General features: G+C 61.6%; 1 protein-coding gene across 5 annotated transcripts; it reads left to right on the top strand.

The window, feature by feature from the left end:
- The first annotated feature begins 1,412 nt into the window (after positions 1-1,412).
- On the top strand, positions 1,413-13,836 carry B4GALNT4 (beta-1,4-N-acetyl-galactosaminyltransferase 4). Of its 5 annotated transcripts, none has more exons than XM_036859114.1 (20): positions 1,413-1,656; positions 4,601-4,704; positions 5,097-5,192; positions 5,272-5,367; positions 5,443-5,533; positions 5,617-5,717; positions 5,881-5,948; positions 6,133-6,211; positions 7,411-7,477; positions 7,604-7,738; positions 7,821-7,930; positions 8,049-8,149; positions 8,227-8,327; positions 8,403-9,318; positions 11,155-11,444; positions 11,612-11,765; positions 11,906-11,978; positions 12,083-12,236; positions 12,584-12,710; positions 13,214-13,638. In XM_036859114.1, exons 1-20 carry the CDS (start codon positions 1,506-1,508, stop codon positions 13,389-13,391), a joined length of 3,192 nt encoding a protein of 1,063 aa, XP_036715009.1. In that variant the 5' UTR covers positions 1,413-1,505; the 3' UTR covers positions 13,392-13,638. The 5 variants fall into 5 exon arrangements, 4 of the variants coding, with proteins under 4 accessions (XP_036715009.1, XP_036715011.1, XP_036715012.1 ...); XM_036859116.1 differs by lacking the exon at positions 13,214-13,638 and adding an exon at positions 13,095-13,196; XM_036859115.1 differs by having other exon boundaries at positions 1,506-1,656; positions 13,204-13,636.
- Positions 13,837-17,786: the final 3,950 nt, after the last annotated feature.

The following is a 17,786-nucleotide window of genomic DNA, read 5'->3' as shown; positions in this document are numbered from 1 at the left end:
CCGGAGTCGCCCCCAGCTGGTCACATCTTCCCGCCTGAGGCCCAAGACATCCCGGGGCAGAGGAGAGCTGTCCTGCGGGGCCCCGTCGGAAGTCCCGAACCACAGACTCCAGGAGCTTAACTAACAGTTGCTTTACAACCCTGATGCTGGGTGGCTCGTTACACAATAACAGAAAACGCTAATGGATGGAGGAAGGGACAGAGAGAGGAGTCAGCCTGGCAGCTGGGCAGAGGGAGGGCTGGAGGAGACGACAGGGCAGGCAGGGGTGGCGGTGGCCCAGGCAGGAATGGGAACCAAGTGGGCAAAGTTCAGCATCAGCCCACACTCCCCTCCCACCTCCAGCTCAGCAAGAGCCACACCTCGGACCCCAGGCTCAGGTCAGAAATGGGAGGGCTAGGTTCCCTCCTGCCCCCTTCCAGACAGCCGGGGCACCTCCTCTCCTTCTTCACCCTGCCCTCAGTGGAGGTCGCCAGCACGCACCTCTGCTGCCCCTGTCCACCTGGCAGCCAGGTCAGACCCTGGCCCTCCACGCTAAGTCCTCTGGTGGCTCCTCATGCCCCTCAGGGTGAAGCCAGGTGCTTTTTGAGACCCTCCTCAGCCTTGCCTGCATGGAGCCTGTGCACCCACGCGCCCCCAGCCCCGCTGACCCACCATCATCACTTACCCCCTTATGTCTCTCCCCCAAACTTCCTTTTTCTCCTCCCCACGTTGTCTGAGCCCCATTCCTCCTGGCTGCATTGTTAGCAAGAGGCTTACTCCAACTGCAAGCCCAGGCTGCCCGCATCCTCCCCCTCACGTTCCCCGAGCTCCTAGTGTCTCCCCATCACGCGTCCCTACACCCTTGTTCCCCGTGTCCCCATTGTCCCCCGACCCATAGCCTGCTCCTCCCGCGGCCTCCATCACTACCCCCCGTGACCCCGGGTCCCTATGTCCCCCGGTCCTATGCACCACTCCTTGTCCCGTGCATTCTCTGACCCTTGACCCCTGTCCCCGGTCCTTCACACCTCCCCATACACCGCATCCCGGGTCCTCCGCATCCCCAGGACCCCGCAGCCCCGCGCTGCGCGGGCCGACGCGCCCAGGTGGATGCGCGCGCGTTGCGTGGAGACCAGCGGCGGGCACACCCTAACACGCCGGCCCCGCCCCCGGCACCGTGGATTGGCTCCCCGCAGGCTGGCCGGGCCCGGATTGGTTCGCGCGGCGCGGTGGCCGGGCCCGTTTCACGGTGGGTAGCACCGCAGCGTGGATGCTGCTCCGTCCCGCCGAGGCCCCCAGGAGCTTGGAGCCCGAGCGGCCAGGCGGGGCCGGGCGGGGGCACCGCCGGCAGCCGCTCCGCCGCCCAGCCCGTGCCCTCGGCCAAGGGCAGCCCGGGGCCGCGGCCGCACCCTGGGGCCGCGGGCGGCGGACAAAGGGCCATGCGGGCCCGGGGGACGCGGCGCGGGGCGCGCTGGAGCGGGGGGCCGCGGCGGCGCCGCTGAGCGCGGCCCGGGGCGGAGGCGGCCGCGATGCCGTGGTTCCCGGCGAAGAAGATACGCAAACAGATCAAGCTGCTGCTCCTGCTGGTGCTGCTCACCTGCGCCGCGTGGCTCACGTACGTGCACCTGAGCCTGGTGCGCCAGGGCCGCGCGCTGCGCCAGCGGCTGGGCTACGGGCGAGGTACGGGAGGGGGCGCGCGCCCTGGGGGCGGGGGGCGGGGAGGGTCGCGAGCAGCGCCGGGCCCGGGCCCTCCCATCGCGCCCAGGCCTCGGCGTGGGTCAGGCCCGCCCGGAGACCCCGTCCGCCCTTCCCAGCTCGGCGACATTGGGGCAGGGGGCGCGGTTCGGCTCAGCCCGGCCAGAACGCCGATGACGTCAGCAGTGACGTGCGCGACCCTCTTGGGGAGCGTCCCCGAACCCTGGCGGACGCCGGGGTCTGGCCTGGAGCGGGTAGTGAGTGACGGGGTTAACGGTGGGCTCTTGGGGAGATCTCCGCCGCCGGGCCCTGCATGCTGAGATTTCCGAGAAGCCAAGTCTGGCTGCGCCTCCGACACGTGCCTGCTTAGCAGAGCCTCGGTTTTCGCATCTGCTGGGGAGGGGCAGAGACCCAACCTCAGGACGGAGAGAGAGGGGGCTGGCGGGAGGGAGCTGACCCTTGCAGTTGGAACGCTTCCTGGAGGAGGTGCCCTAGGTAAACCTGTGATCAGGGACTGAGACGCTTGTGTGTTGAGGCGGGGTGAGGCATGGGGATAGGGATCCAGCCTGGGGAGCTCCGAACTGCCTGGCGTGAACTCTCCCAGGCTCCTCGAGCTCACGCTCCAGTGGGGGCAGACAGTGAACCCACAAATCAGGTCCTGGTGAGCGATGTGGGAAAGAGTTGGGGAGGAGTCCTGCCACCTTAGCTAGGAGGATCCTAGAGGGCCTCTTGGAGGTGGTGACTTTTGACACACACTTGGAGGAGGAGGAGGAGCAGAGTGCGGGGCGGGGGGGGGGGGGGGGGGGGCGGGGGCGGTGATGAGAGAGAGAGAAGGAAGCACCTCAGGGCAGGGAGGTCCCAGCCAAGCTGCTCCTGGCCCTTCTCAAGGAAGCGAGGTGTCCTTAGGATGGGTGGTGAGAATCTTGCTTCCCAAAGACTCAGAACAATGATCTTGACCCATGAAGTCCTGGGCCACTCCACCAAGTGGTCCAGAGTTCCCTGTTCAGTCGCACAGCTGGCACCACAGACACCCCAGGCCAGGGGTCAGAGGCTTGTCCCAACCCACCCCACCCCCAGAGTCCACGCATCTCACAGCTACCACACCCTCTAGGGGCCCCCAGCACTGTTCAGTCCCTCATAGAGGCCCCCCAGCTACCATCAAATAAGGCAGGACCCCGGAGCGAGAGCCAGTGACGCAGAGCATAACCAGCCTCCCGCTCAGCTGCCTTGTGGTTTTCTGGGCAACCACACTTCTCCCCAGCCTGGCTTCCCGAGCAGCCGGGGAGCCTAGCTCAGCAGCCGGGAGGGGGCGGAGGTGTGGGAACCCCACTTCTGGGACCTCCTCTGCTCTCAGCTGGACCAGCGAGGAAGCTGTCCTTGCTGCTCCTGGGTGGGCGGGAGCTGTTCAAGGTTATGGAAGATCAAACCCTCAAGCAGCTCCTGCCAGGAGCAGACCCAGCTGGTGCCCCCGGGGCTGCAGCCCCGCCTCCTGTCCCGCTACCTGGGCTCCCACCAGGGCAGGGCTTGTGGGAAGCTGAGCAGCTGGACATGTCTGAGGCCTTTCTGACTGTCCTGTCAGCACTGTGTTCACTCCCACCAGAAAGGCTACCTGCCCGGGGTCCAGCAGCCTGTGCAGGCAGAGGTGCTGGCAGCCAGGAGGCAGGAGGCCCGTCTGGATCTCGCTGTGCTGGGGCTCAGCCCCTGCAGGACAGTGATGGCATCCTGGGTTGGGACCCCACTGTGGAAGGTTCCCAATACCCCCAGAGTTACCTTGTGGGCAGGGAGCATCAGGGCCAGGCTGTGGGGATTTGGCCGGGAGCCTCTTAGGGGCTCGCCTCCCAGCTGGACGGAGGACAGTGACCTGGGGGGAGAAGCAAGTGGGCAGGCACCACCGGAGTCTCGCAGGCACAAGACCACGGGCAGCCCCCTCCCCCAGAGAAAGGGCCCAGGCCAACTGTGTCAGTCCGGGAACCTAGCTCCTGGGGTCTGGATCGAGGGACGGGCATAGACTTTGAAGCCCAGGCTTGGCCCTGGAGGAGAGGGGTTCCCGGACTGGGGGTCCCCGGATGGGAGCACCAGGAGAGGCAGACATGGCGCACAGCAAAGCCTCGCCTTCGGAGGCTCAGATCCCAGGGTATGGAACCCCAGGCCCACAGCTTAGGGAGGAGGTCTGGGAAGTTGAGGGTGGCAGGGGTGTGGAGGTGGTCTGCCCCAGGCGTGGGGAGTTAGGGGGGTGCCAAGCTCTAGAGATGTCCACGGAAGGGATCCCCAGGGGGACAGTCTCCCTCCGGGGCCGCCTTGGCCCCATGTCCTCTGGAAGCTGGACCAGTGTGCCAATCCCTCCTCTGCCCAGGTGGGTAACAGGGCTCCTTTGGTCCTGAACCCTGGCCTCAAGGGCAGCAGGTGGCACACGTGCCATGGGCCAGGGCTGGGGTAGCCTCAAGACCACAGTGCCAGCTCGCCTGACAACAAACTCCAGCACTAACCCTTGGCTCTCAGTTCTGGTAAGGGAGTCAGACACAAAACACTCCAGCACACAGGAAAAGTGCTGAGGGCACAGAGCAATCCTGGGGGCCTTCCTGGGGGCAGAGTCACTGATGACAACAGCCCCACGGGTGTGTGTGTGCATGCATATATGCTAGCATGTGCATACACATAACTGCTCCCTCATGCCAGTGGGGGCTGGGAAAAGCCAGGTGGGGGACTCAGGCAAGGGCCGTCCCCACGGAGGTGGGATGTGGGAGAAGGGCCCAGCCGAGAGCACTTCCAGCTGTAGGGTGGGGCATCGGGTAGCGTGAAGGGGCAGACGTGGGGAGGGAGGGCTTCAGTGGAGACACCACTGGCCATCCTGCCCCCAGCTGACCCCAGCGGCAGGGGCTGTGGCCTTGGAGAGCCTGGACCCCAGTCACGCCTCATGTGCCGCCCACAGATGGTGAGAAGCTGAGCGGTGTGACAGATGGCCGGGGCATCCGGGCTGCACCGTCCACACAGAGGGCAGAGGACTCCAGCGAGAGCCGTGAGGAGGAGCGGGTGGTGAGCAGGGCTGTGGGGAGGAACCCCACAGCACACACGAGACCCAAGGCCACTCCTGCGCCGGTGGCCTCAGGACCTGTGGGCCGTGTGCAGGGAGGACACAGCGCTCCAGCACGGAGCGTGGCCCCAGCCCGGGTGGACGCAGCTGCTGCACGTGGGGTGGCCAAGGGTCTGCTCGGGTGGGTGTGCACGGCGGGGCGTGATGGAGTCAGGGCTTCGTGGCTACATGTGGAAGGGATGTCTGTGAAGTGAACCGGCGTGTGTGGCGGGCTGTGTCACGCACTGTGTCTGAGCCTGGTGTGTGTGTGTGTGTGTGTGTGTGTGTGGTTGTGTGACTTCTTCCTGCCCTCACATTTCTCAGCTTTGACCCTGGTGCCCTTTCTCTCCCGTAGCCCGAAGGTCGGGACCCAGACGTGCTGTTTCCCGGGGGGGCTGGAAGGCCACTGTCGCTCAACCTCACCCGTCAGGCGCCCTCGTGGCGGGAGGAGGTGAGCTCTGTCCAGCGGCTCGGGCTTGGGGAGGGCCGGGGGCAGCTGTGCAGAAGGTAAGCCCTCCTCCCACCCCCAGTACAAGGGGCAGGTGAACCTGCACGTGTTCGAAGACTGGTGCGGGGGCGCCGTGGGCCATCTCAGGAGGAACCTGCACTTCCCGCTCTTCCCTCATGTGAGTGCTGGGGTGGGGGGCGGCCGGCCCGCAGGTGGGCAGGGACCTTGACGTCAGAGGCCGCTGCCCCCCCAGACTCGCACCACCGTGAAGAAGCTGGCTGTGTCCCCCAAGTGGAAGAACTACGGCCTCCGGATTTTCGGCTTCATCCACCCGGCGAGAGATGGTGCGGGGACGGGGGTGTGGCGGGCAGGGTGTCACGAAGCCCCCACCGACCCCTGAGCCCTGTCCTGTGGTCCTGTGGCCTAGGAGATGTCCAGTTCTCCGTGGCTTCGGATGACAACTCGGAGTTCTGGCTGAGCCCAACCGAGAGCCCGGCGGGCGCCCAGCTGGTGGCCTTTGTGGGCAAGGTACCCCCACGCGCAGCCCAGCCCTCCATCCACACCGCTTGTCTTCGTGGGCCTCCTGCGGCTTGGTCACTTGGCCCCTCCAGCTTCTCAGGAGGGGGGGCTGGATGGGGCTGGTGCCCCAAGGAGAGCGTGAGCCTCCTGCCCCTTCTCTGTTACCCTCCAGACTGGTTCGGAGTGGACAGCGCCCGGAGAATTCACCAAGTTCAGCTCCCAGGTGTCCAAGCCCAGGCGGTGAGTGAGTGTGGGAGTGTGTGCATGAGTGTGTACCCATGTGTGTGTGTGAGGAGTGGGTGACACGTGCATGCGTGAAGCCGCTGCTATGCTGCCCCCTCAAGCCCCACCTCCTGTGGGCTCCCCATCTGTTTGGGGCTTCTGGGGCATGGCGGGCCCGCCCCCTCACTCCTCCCGTCCCCAGGCTCATGGCCTCCCGGAGGTACTACTTTGAGCTACTGCACAAGCAGGACGACCGCGGCTCGGACCACGTGGAAGTGGGCGTGAGTGCGGCTGCCCTCTGAGGGCTTCTGGAGACCCCACCTTCCCTGCCCTGCCCTCCTCTTTCCGGCCACTCCCCGCAGGACAACGGTGTGGACCCCGCCCGCCCCCCCCAGAGAAGCTTCCCATCTAGCTGACAAAGCAGATGCTCAGGGACGGGGCTTGTGCTCACAGAGGAAGTGGCCCTTGAGCAGATTCTTGAGAGATGAGAGACATTCACAGGGAGACCAGTGGGGAGAGAATCTGGGGTGCAAAGATGAATTCCAGGTCTCGAGGACAGCAGAGGAATGGAACCACCTGGAGTCTTCTGGAACTCCAAGCAGTCTGGTGGCCAGATCCGGCAGGGCTTGCTCCTGAGGATGAGGCAACTGGATTTGCGTTTCAGGGAAAACCCTCTGGCCGCTGCCTGTTGGGAGGGATTTTCGTGGGTGGCCATCCATCGGTCCCTGAACCAGGGAGGTGGGAATGGAAGAAGTGGAAGGGCGGGGTGGGGGGCGGGGGGGGGCGGAGGGAGATGCCCAGCGTCTGAGAGTCTGAGCCTGGCTGGGTGTGGGGTGGTGACCAGGGTGGGCTAGGGGGTGGTGGGAGGTTGCACGTGTCTGGTTTGTGTGTGGTGGGCATCACCCCAGCTCAGCTTAGCAGAGGGTCCAGACTGCAGATGCAGATTTGGGGTGATCTTGTGGAAGCCGAGGGGGTGACTAAGGGCCCAGGATGAGCTGGGAAGGGAAGAGGGCCTGGGACAGCCCCCAGGAACCCCAACGTGAGAGTGGTGGGGGAGGGAGAGTCTGCAAGGGAGACTGGGAAGGCCCAGCCACAGAAGTGGGGTAAGTGGGGATGGGGAGGTCCAGCGGGGAGCTGGGGGGCCAGCTCTGACCTCCAGAAGGGCAGTGGCTGCAGAACCGGGAGGAGGTGGGGGCAGAGGCCATAACCAGAAGGTCAGGAAGCACCCAGGATGTCAGGAAAGGCATCCTCATCTGCCTCCAGGGACCCCAGCCTTCTGGGCCTCTCCAGCTTCCCTGCTGTACCTTCTCAGGACCGCTCTCCCATCCACCCCCCCACCCCAAGCTTCCTGCGTCCGTGAAGGGGTTGCCCCTACTAGTTCCCCAGCCCCACGTCAGGGAAGATTCACTCCTCCCTGACCCAGCTGTGTTCCCACCTTGACCCCCATCCTTTGGTCCTGACCACCCTCTCGAACCCCCAGTGGCGAGCCTTCCTGCCGGGTCTGAAGTTCGAGGTCATAGGCTCTGCTCACATCTCCCTGTATACAGGTGCGGAGCCCAGTGCCTCTATGGGGAAGCGGGAGGGCTGGGCGGCCTCTTTGGGGTGGCGTCTGGGTATGGGTGAGGAGGGGTCTCTAGGAACTCCTGGGGTCCCCACACGTCCTCTGCCCCTAGATGAGTCAGCCCTGAAGATGGACCACGTGGCCCACGTGCCCCAATCTCCAGCCAGCCACGTTGGGGGGCGCCTGCTGCAGGAGGAGCCCAGAGCCGACATGCTGCGGCCCGACCCCCGAGACACCTTCTTCCTCAGTGAGAGGAGGCCCCCCGGGGTGGGGTGGGGTGGGGGGCGGGGCAGGAGTTTCAGGTCGCAATGTGACCACGCCTCCCGTAGCGCCTCGGGTGGAGCCCTGGAGTCTGGAGAATGTGCTGGAGCCCTGCGCCTACGCCCCCACCTACGTTGTCAAGGACTTTCCCATCGCAAGATACCAGGGACTGCAGTTTGTAAGTGCCCCTCACCAAGGTCTTCCCTGAGACCCAGGCCTCCCTCTTCCCAGGGTTCCCGGAGCCTCCTCCAGACCCTCTGGAAGAAGCCCCAACCTGAGCCCTCTGCCCGCCCCAGGTGTACCTGTCCTTCGTTTATCCCAATGACTACACACGCCTGACTCACATGGAGACGGACAACAAGTGCTTCTACCGCGAGTCGCCGTTGTATCTGGAAAGGTGGGTGGGTGGTGCCCAAGGAAGAATGGGCGGGGCCTCGGCCGAGCCTGGTCTCTGACGCCCCGCCCCGGCCCCAGGTTTGGGTTCTACAAATACATGAAGATGGACCGGGAGGAGGGGGAGGAAGACGAAGAGGAGGAGGTGCAGCGCCGAGCCTTTCTCTTCCTCAACCCAGACGGTGAGTGCCCCCAGCGCCCCCCACCCCCTCAGCTGGGCCCGCCCTGGCGCCGCAGCTCACCCGCGCTGCCCACAGACTTCCTGGACGACGAGGACGACGGGGAGCTGCTCGACGGTCTGGAGCCCACCGAGGCGCCCCGAACGCCGGGCGGCCGCCGGCCCCCCGCCCCCGCGGCCCCCACCGAGGCCCCGGCCACTCCCGCCCTGCCAACGCCTCCCGCCCCCCTGGGCCGGCCGACCCCCCGGCGCTCGCGGGCGCTGCGCTGGGCCGCCCGCTCCCTTCCCCTCTTCTGGGGCCGTGCCCCTCCGCCCCGCCCAGCAGCCGCGGCCGAGCGGCCCCCGAAGGTGTATGTCACCCGGGTGCGGCCGGGACTGCGGGCCCCGCCCCGGGCCCCGGCGCAGCTCAGCCCACGCGGCCCTCCCCGGCCACCTTTCCCTGGCGTCTTCCTGCGCCCCAGACCCCAACCCCGGGTGCAGCTGCGCGCGCGTCCACGCCCACCCCGGGCTCGAGGCCGCAGGACCGGCGGCCCCCAGGCCGCAAAGCTGAGGCCCCGGGCCCCGGCGCCGGCCACCCAGGGGAGCCGAGAGGGCCAGGCACGCGAGCCGGGACTCACGGCCCCCACCGCGGACTCGAACTCTTCGTCCGAAGCGCAGCCCGTGACCTCCTTCCTGAGCTTGTCCCAGGTGTCCAGGCCACAGCTGCCCGGGGAGAATGAGGAAGAGGAGGAAGGGGACGACGAGGAAGGGGCGCAGGGCGAAGAGGCTGCGTCGGAGGACAGCGAAGAGAAGGCCGGCCCGGGGCGCGGCCGCTGGCGCGAGGACGCTATCAACTGGCAGCGCACGTTCAGCGTGGGCAATGTGGACTTCGAGATGCTGCGCTCGGACTGGAACGACCTGCGCTGCAACGTGTCGGGGAACCTGCAGCTGCCGGAGGCCGAGGCCGTGGACGTGGTGGCCCAGTACATGGAGCGGCTCAACGCGCGCCACGGAGGGTGCGAGGGCAGGGCGCGCGTGGGAAGGGACGCGCTTGGCCTCCGTGGGACCCTCAGACTTCCCCAGGGTTTAACGGGGCGCTGCTCTGGGAATGGTACACGCCCCCCCTCCCCCGGAAGTGTCTCCTCACCCTTCTGGGGCCCCTTACTGCCCAGGGCCCCTGTCCTGTGTTAGGAACCTTTCCCCCAACACCCAGGGCTGGCTCCCCTGTCCTGCACCTCCAAACCCCACACCTATCACCTTGGACCTGGACCTGAGGATGGAGCCGAGCCACCCAGGTCTCTCTTCCAGGTAGAGACACACACGAAGGCCAGGCTAGGAACCCCTGGATCCCTCTCCCCACTGGCACCTTGCTGGCTGGGGTCTTGGTCCTCGGGGGAGGGCTCAGGGTTCCTGCCCGACTGGCCCTTCTGGTCTCCCCCAGGCCCCAGGAATCCAGTCTTGTCTCCACCCCAAGTAGGTATGAGGGTTGGAGAGTGGGGGCCCCAATTTGACCTGAGGGGAGGCCCTGAGGGGTTCTCAGAGCTGTGCTGAGCCCTTAAGTAGGGGCAGGACCTGCAGAGACAGGCAAAGGCTGGCCAGGAGGCTGGTGGGCAGAGGACAGGCCTCATGGTCCTTGAAGGCCAGGTGCAGGAGTCATTCTTCTTGCCTCCGATACACAGTTTAGAGCAGGACACAGGTTTGGCCCATCTGGATCATAGACAAGCATGTGGCTGTGTTGGAGAGGAGGGGGTGGAAGGGGGAGCCCATGACTGACAGGGCTTGGTCCAGGGCGGCGATGGGATGGCCTGGACCCTTGGCAGGGGCTGGGGTAGATTGATTTCTAGGTGGCTGAGAAAGTGAGCCTGCACTTGGCTCTGAGAAAGCGAGCCTGCACTTGGCTCTGAGCTTCCTGGGAGCAGCTCCTTGTCCCATGGGCATGAGGGGGTCTGTCCAGCAGAAAGGTCATGGCTGCAGCCCCACCTTCCCTAAGCCGTGCAAGGGTGTGGGTGGCCCAAGGAGCAAGAGCACAGACCCAGAGCGTTTGGGGCAGAAAGTCCCTGGTACTTGAGGAGAGCGTGGTGGGGATGGGCAGGGGGTGAAGGGAGGAATCTAGACCCCTGGGAGGTCACACCGGTAGGCTCCGAGGGTGAGGGATACTGGCTGCAAAGGGCCGGGGGGGGGGGGGGGGGATGTGCGATAGAAGGGAGAGTGACCTAGTCAAGGGCGGGGCCCTATCTTCCCAGGCCAGGGCTGGGGAAGGGCCAGCAGCTGAAGGCCCAGAGGCTTCTTCCCCAGAGATCAGGGCAGCCCCTGCACTGGTGCTGGGGGGGGCAAAAAGGAGGCTTCTCAGAGGAGGCACCCAGGACCTTGGAGAGGAGGGCGGGGAGCATGGGGCGAGCATCCAGGCAGGGGACACCTAGGGCAAAGACCCCACGGGAAGAGGAAGCTTGCTCATCTAACCTGAGGGCGTATTGAGGCCACAAGGTAGACACCGTTTACCGGCTTAGAATTCAGACGTCTGAACCTCGGCCTGTGGGCAGTGGGCGCCCCTAAAGGTTTCTGAGCGTGCAGCTGTGGACAGGAGTGGTGGCACCGAGGAGAGGACTGGCCTGGGCTTGGGGACGCCTCCCTTATGGGCTGCCCCACGGAGAGGGAGCCCCAGAATGTGGGCCTGCCTTCTGAGAAAGGAGCTCCCCAGCAGGCCTTGAGGTGTGATGGACGGGGGATGTGCGGCACCCCACCTGAGTGGCCACCTCATTTCTGCGGCTGGGGGCGGCTTGTGGGAAGAATGGGGTTGGAGTCGTGGACGCAGCTTCGGAGCCCGAGGGGGCTGACTGGGTCCTGCCCCGCAGGCGGTACGCTCTTCTGCGCATCGTGAACGTGGAGAAGCGCCGGGACTCCGCGCGGGGAAGCCGTTTTCTCCTGGAGCTGGAGCTCCAGGAGCGCGGCGGGCGCCGGCTGCGCCTGTCTGAGTATGTCTTCCTGCGCCTGCCCGGGGCGCGTGCCGGCGACACAGATGGAGACGGGGATAGTCCCGAGCCCGCTCCAGCCGCCTCCGCGCGCCCCGACGGCCGCCCGGAGCTGTGCCGGCCACTGCGCCTGGCCTGGCGCCAGGATGTGATGGTGCACTTCATCGTGCCAGGTGCGCGGGAGTGGGGCTGGCCGACCAGCCACCTGGGATTGCGGGGTGGCGGGCGGGGGGGAGCCTTGTCCAGCAGGCCTTATGGGGAGGGGGGCAGTGCCACTGGTCCTGGGCAGGGTACCGCCAGGTCGGGTCCAGGTGGGTTCAGTATCCCCATCCTCCTCCAGTGAAGAACCAGGCGCGCTGGGTGGTACAGTTCCTGGCAGACATGGCTGCGCTGCACGCCCGTACAGGGGACTCTCGCTTCAGTGTCATCCTGGTGGACTTCGAGAGCGAGGACATGGACGTGGAGCGGGCCCTCCGCGCGGCGCCACTGCCCAGGTAACGGCGCCCCCCACCTACCGGGGAGGGCCAAGCACATCTTCCCTCCTCCCGGCCCGGCATGGGTTTTCCTGCCCCCGCCCCCGCCCCCAGAGATGGGTGGCTGTGATTTCCCACCCCATATCCCCTTCCTCCCCCAGATACCAATACCTAAGGCGGACCGGGAACTTTGAGCGCTCCGCGGGGTTGCAAGCTGGAGTGGCCGCGGTGGAGGTGCGTGGGCAGAATGGTGCGGGTGGAGAGAATGAGATGGGCTGGGGGCGGGGGGTGCCCTTCCGGAGGAGAGGGCGAGGCTCAGACCTGCCCGCCGTCTCCAGGATGCCAGCAGCATCGTTTTCCTCTGCGACCTGCACATCCACTTCCCCCCCGGCATCCTGGATGGCATCCGCAAGCACTGCGTGGAGGGCAGGCTGGCCTTTGCGCCCGTGGTCATGCGGCTGGGCTGCGGGAGCTCGCCAGGGGACCCTCACGGTAACGCCCTGAATGTCCCTCGGTAACGTCAGGGGTCCCACCCGTGCCAGGGCAAAACCCAGGCCCCCGGGGGCCTCCCAACCCGCAAGGCAGGGCCTAGGGCCCCATCAATGCCCCTTATAACGCCTGGGACTCCTTGTGGCCTTTAGGACCCCCAGAGTGCCCAGGACCCCAAGTCCTCCCCCCAGTAACCCCAGGGTCATGCTCGGCCCCTAAGAACCTTCTCCAACACCCAAGTCATGCACAGGCCTCCCAGGTTATGACCGACACATTGGAGTGATCCCGAGAGCCCTCCTGAGGAAGGGCTTGCCGGACCTGGTGTCTGAAGGGCACCCCGTCCCCGCCAGGTTACTGGGAGGTGAACGGCTTCGGCCTCTTTGGGATCTACAAGTCCGACTTCGACCGCATTGGAGGCATGAACACTGAGGAGTTCCGGGACCAGTGGGGCGGCGAGGACTGGGAGCTTTTGGACAGGTGACCCCCTCCCCCTAGCGGAGACTGAGACTCCCACATCCTCCTCCCCTGGGTGGGAGGGGCCTCACATGCTGACGGGACTCTGCTTTCCTCCTCCTCCGACCCCCAGAGCTAGGCCTAGAGAGATCCTTGGACCCCACCCCACTCCCCAAAACCCCTTCCTAGCTCCAGGATTCTGCAGACTCAGGGAAGCCCTTGAACCAGTTCTGCCCGCAGACCCTACAGGCCTCTCCTGGGTCCCTCTCCTCCTACTGGGCTTGGACAGTAGTGGAAGCCCTGACACCCCAGCCCCTGGACCAGGGGCGTGACCTCTTCCATTCCATCCCACCCCCAGGGTTCTGTAGGCTCAGGGGCAGCCCTGACATGCATGCCCTCCCCCTGCAGGGTCCTGAAGAAGCAGGGCAGCCCCATTCACCCCCATACCCCCAGTCTTGATCACCCCCCTAAGATCCTCTGGGCTGAGGGGCAGCCCTGACTCCCCCTCCCCACCCAGGGTCCTGCAGGCAGGGCTGGAGGTGGAGCGGCTCCGAGTGCGGAACTTCTACCACCACTACCACTCTAAGCGGGGGATGTGGGGCGTGCGCAGCCGCAAGGCCGCCCGCAAGGAGGCCCCTTGAGGACCAGCGACCCCTCCCAGCCCCGGCTGCTGTCCTGCCGTGGCAGCTGGAGGCCAGGCTCTGAGCCTGGACCCTGGGGACCCAGCGGGGCTCATCCAGGGGCACAGCCACCACCTGTGCCTGCCCCTCTCTGGCCCCCCAGGCTGCTGCCCCCTCTGTGCCCACCCCAGAGAGGCGGCCGTCGTAGCCGGCGGGGCCTGGGCTTGGCCCCCACGCCCTGTGCGATGATTTCTGTGAAATTTTGCCGTAGCAATGACATTGTTTCAGGATTTCCAAGAGTTCTGTCTGTTCCGTTTTTTATTCAGAATGAAATGAAATATTTTTTTTAGTTCTGACTCATCCTCTGGGTCTGGTTCTCTTGGGAGGGCAGAGGTGGGCCTGGGCGGCGGCAAGAGACCCTGCACCCACGGTGGCCCTGGGCACTGTGCCCGCTCCTGACTCCCTTTCCTGACTTGAGCTGCAGCCGCCATGCTGACCGCACCTTTCTCCACCCTCGAGACCACTCACCTCTGCCCGCACGTTCCCTCTGAGCTTCTGTGTTGGGCCCTGAAGGCAAAGGGGCTTTGGACCCTCCCTCAGCACCCTGTGCGTGGAGCCGCCAGTCACCGGCGTGGCATAAGGCCTTTCCCCCTGCGAGCAAAGAATATTCGACCGTCTGCTTAGTCCCCTTCGTTGTGAAAACAGACCTTGGATGTCAGTCCTGCCCCATCCTCCTCAAAGAGGTGGGCGCACTAGGCACCCCGGGGTGGCGGGTGACATCCTACGACCAGGTTGGGGGTATAGTTAGGACTCAGTTGCCATAAATGGAAAACCCAATGCACACTGGTTTAAACATAATGGGGGGTTTGCTTGACTTGTCTCGTGGAGGTTCAGGGTCAGGAGTCCCCTGGAGAGTCAGACGGGCTGGATAATGCTGTCGAGGGCCCGCCCTTCCCTGGGGTCCCAGTCGTGGCAGGGAGGCGGGTGCTCTGCCTGGCACCGGGCGTGCCTGCCCATATGAGTTCCTTGTAGCTGCTGTAACAGATTTCCACAAACAAAATGGAATTTCCTGTCTTACAGCTCTGGAGGTCGGAAGTCCTAAAATCGAGGTTTCCACAGGCCTGCACCCCTTCTGGGGGCTTTAGGACTGAATCCGCTTCCCTCCTTTCCCAGCTCCTAGAGGCCACCTGGATTTCCTGGCTCGTGGCCTCTCCCTCCATCCTCAAAGCCAGCAGCTTACCATTTTCATATCACTCTCCCTGTCTCTCTCACACCTCTACTACCATCATCACACCTCCTTCTCTGGCTCTGACCCTCCTGCCTCCCTCTTATAAGGAGCCCTGGAATGACACTGGACCCACCCACATAACCGAGGATAATCGCTCCATCCCAAGCAACATCCTTTACTTACTCTGCGAAGTCCCTCTTGCCATGGAGGTGACAGCCACAGGTTCTGCGGATTGGGGCATGGACATCTTTGGGGCTGTTACTCTGTACTGCCTCATCCTGTGGGAAGGCTGCACGTCCGCCCAGCACTCCAAACAGTCCTCGCAAGATTTACCTCGCCATGAACACAGGGCAGCAGGGAGGATTTCAGGGAAAGAGGAACCAGATGGACACTCCAGTCGGGCCCTGAGAAGACCCTAGAGATGGCCCAGGGCATTCAGCTCTGTGGCTGCTGACCAGGGCAGCCAGCGGGTGTCTGTGAACACTAAGTCACTTGTGACGTGAGGCCTGCTGGTGCCCACAGGGTGGAGGACACAGCAAACCTGCCACACACCTACTCAGAAGTTACCAGATGCCCCAGCTCATACTGCCCACTCCTCCCGAAGTATCTAGTTCAGAAGAAATGATCCCCAGATGTAGATGTTAGTGACAAGAAAAGAACCAGCCCTGGAATTAAGAATATATACTCCAAGAAAGTGGGGCGGGGGGAATGTAACAGGGGAAGCATGCACATCAGAAAAAGAATTACCTTTGGAAGCAGAAAAAAATTTCAGACAACATTTCATCTAATCTGGACTATTCGTATACCATAATTTATTAATCCATTTTAACAACTATTGAGTACCCACTATGTGCCAGGCACTGTGGAAGAAGTGGTGAACAAAACAGACAAGAATCCCTGCCTCGTAGAACTTACATTCTAGTGAAGGGTGAGGAGGAGCAGACAACAGACACAGTAAAGACATCTCCAGTATATTAGCTGGTGGCAGCTCTTGTCAAGAAAAATAAAGCTGGAAAGAGAATAGTGAGTCTGAGTGTGGCTGCCATTGTAAACAGTGATCAGAAAAAGCCTGGCCAGGCTTCCCTGGTGGTGCGGTGGTTAAAGAATCCGCCTGCCAGTGCAGGGGACACGGGTTTGAGCCCTGGTCCGGGAAGATCCCACGTGCCATGGAGCAACTAAGCCCATGCGCCACAACTACTGAGCCTGCGCTCTAGAGCCCGCGAGCCACAACTACTGAGCCCGCATGCCCCAACTACTGAAGCCCGTGCATCTAGAGCCCGTGCTCCACAACAAGAGAAGCCACCACAATGAGAAGCCCGCGCACCACAACAAAGAGTAGCCCCTGCTCGCCACAACTAGAGAAAGCCCACGTGCAGCAACGAAGACCCAACGCAGCCAAAAATTAAAAAAAAAAAAAAAATTCTAGAAGAAAATATGGGCAAAATTTTTATTAAAAAAAAAGAAAAAGCCTGACCTGAGAAGGTGACATCCCAGCAAAGCCCTGAGGTGCTGATGAGGCTGCCAAGGACACAGATGGGGAAGGGGAGGAGGTCCGAGGTGACATTTGAAGACATTTTTAGAAATCAATGATAAATCCTTCTCATCACTTCTTTTCCATATTATACTGGAAGTACTAGTTAACGCAACAAGACAAGAAAAGGAAATAAAAAGTATACAGATTGAGGAGGAAGAAATAACATTGTTTTAGTTTGCAGATGACAATCATCTATGGAGAAAATCCAAAAGAATTAGCCAAAAAAAAAAAAAGGAAAGAAAAGAAAAAAAAAACTTCTGGAACTAATAATCAATTATAAGGACTTCCCTGGTGGTCCAGTGGGTAAGATTCTGTGCTCCCAATGCAGGGGGCCCGGGTTTGATCCCTGGTCAGGGAACTAGATCCCGCACGCATGCTGCAACTAAGAGTCCGCATGCCGCAGCTAAGACCTGGCGCAGCCAAAATAAATAAATATTTAAAAATAATAATAATCAGTTATAGCAAGGTTGCAGGATACAAGGTTAATATACAGAAGTCAATTGCTTTCCTATACACTAGCAATGAACTATTGGAATTTGAAATTTAAAACACAATACCATTTACATTAGCACCAAAATAAATAAATACTTAGGTAAAAATCTAACAAAATATGTATAAGATCTATATGAGGAAAACTACAAAACTGTGATGAAAGAAATCAAAGACCTAAATCAATGGCGACATAGTCCATGTTGATGGATGGGAAGACTCAATATTGTCACGATGTCAGTTTTTCCCAACTTGATCTATAGATTCAATGCAATCCTAATCAAAACCCCACCAATCAACTAACTGATTCTTTTCTGGAGAGGCAAAAGACCCAGAATAGCCAACATAATATTCAAGAAGAATAAACTTGGAAGACTGATAGTATCCAACTTCAAGGCTTACTATAGAGCTACAGCAATCAAGACAGTGTGGTACAGGCAAAAGATTAGACAAAATAGATCAGTGGGGCAGAATAGAGAGCTCAGAAATAGACCCACATAAATGCAGTCAACTGATCTTTGACAAAGAAGCAAAGGCAATACAATGGAGCAAAGATGGTCTTTTCAACAAATGGTGCTGGTACAACTGGACATCCACATGCAAAAAATGAATCTAGACCCAGACCTTACACCCTTTACAAAAAATAACTCAAGATCAATCATAGACCTAAATGTAAAACACAAAACTATAAAATTCCTAGAAGATAGCACAGGAGAAAACCTAGATGACCTTGGGTGTGGTGATGAGTCGGTGCACACAACACCAAAGGCTGATCCGTGACAGAAAGAACTGATAAGCAGAACTTCATTAAAATGAAAAACTTCTCTGCAAAAGACAATGTCAAAAGAATGAGAAGATAAATCACAGACTAGGAGAAAATATTTGCAAAAGACACATCTGAGAAATGACTGTTATCCAAAATATAGAAAGAACTCTTAAAACTCAACCATAAAATGAGTAACCCAACTGAAAAATGGTCAAGTGACCTTAATAGATCCCTCACCAGAGAAGATACACAGATGGCAAATGAGCACATGAAAAGATGCTCCACGTCCTATGTCATCGGAGAAATGCATATGATAGAACAAAGAGATACTTCTACACACCTATAAGAATGGCCAAAATCCAGACACTGACAAAATCCCTGGTCGCCCCCCACCCCACCCCCGGCCCTCGGGTTGGGCCGGCTCTGACAGCTCCAGGGGGCGGAGGTCCTTCGGGAAAGGAAG

This window comes from Balaenoptera musculus, chromosome 8 (genome assembly GCF_009873245.2).
Source record: "Balaenoptera musculus isolate JJ_BM4_2016_0621 chromosome 8, mBalMus1.pri.v3, whole genome shotgun sequence".
NCBI classification, from domain to species: Eukaryota; Metazoa; Chordata; class Mammalia; order Artiodactyla; family Balaenopteridae; genus Balaenoptera; species Balaenoptera musculus.
This window is presented reverse-complemented; position numbering and strand designations above follow the sequence as displayed.

Bases quoted from the DNA above. Each gene is read 5' to 3' on its own strand.
- B4GALNT4 (XM_036859114.1), top strand. From the start codon at position 1,506: ATGCCGTGGTTCCCGGCGAAGAAGATACGCAAACAGATCAAGCTGCTG. The intron at 5,534-5,616 runs GTGCGGGGACGG...CCTGTGGCCTAG, and splicing joins CATCCACCCGGCGAGAGATG to GAGATGTCCAGTTCTCCGTG. The intron at 8,328-8,402 runs GTGAGTGCCCCC...CGCTGCCCACAG, and splicing joins TCTCTTCCTCAACCCAGACG to ACTTCCTGGACGACGAGGAC.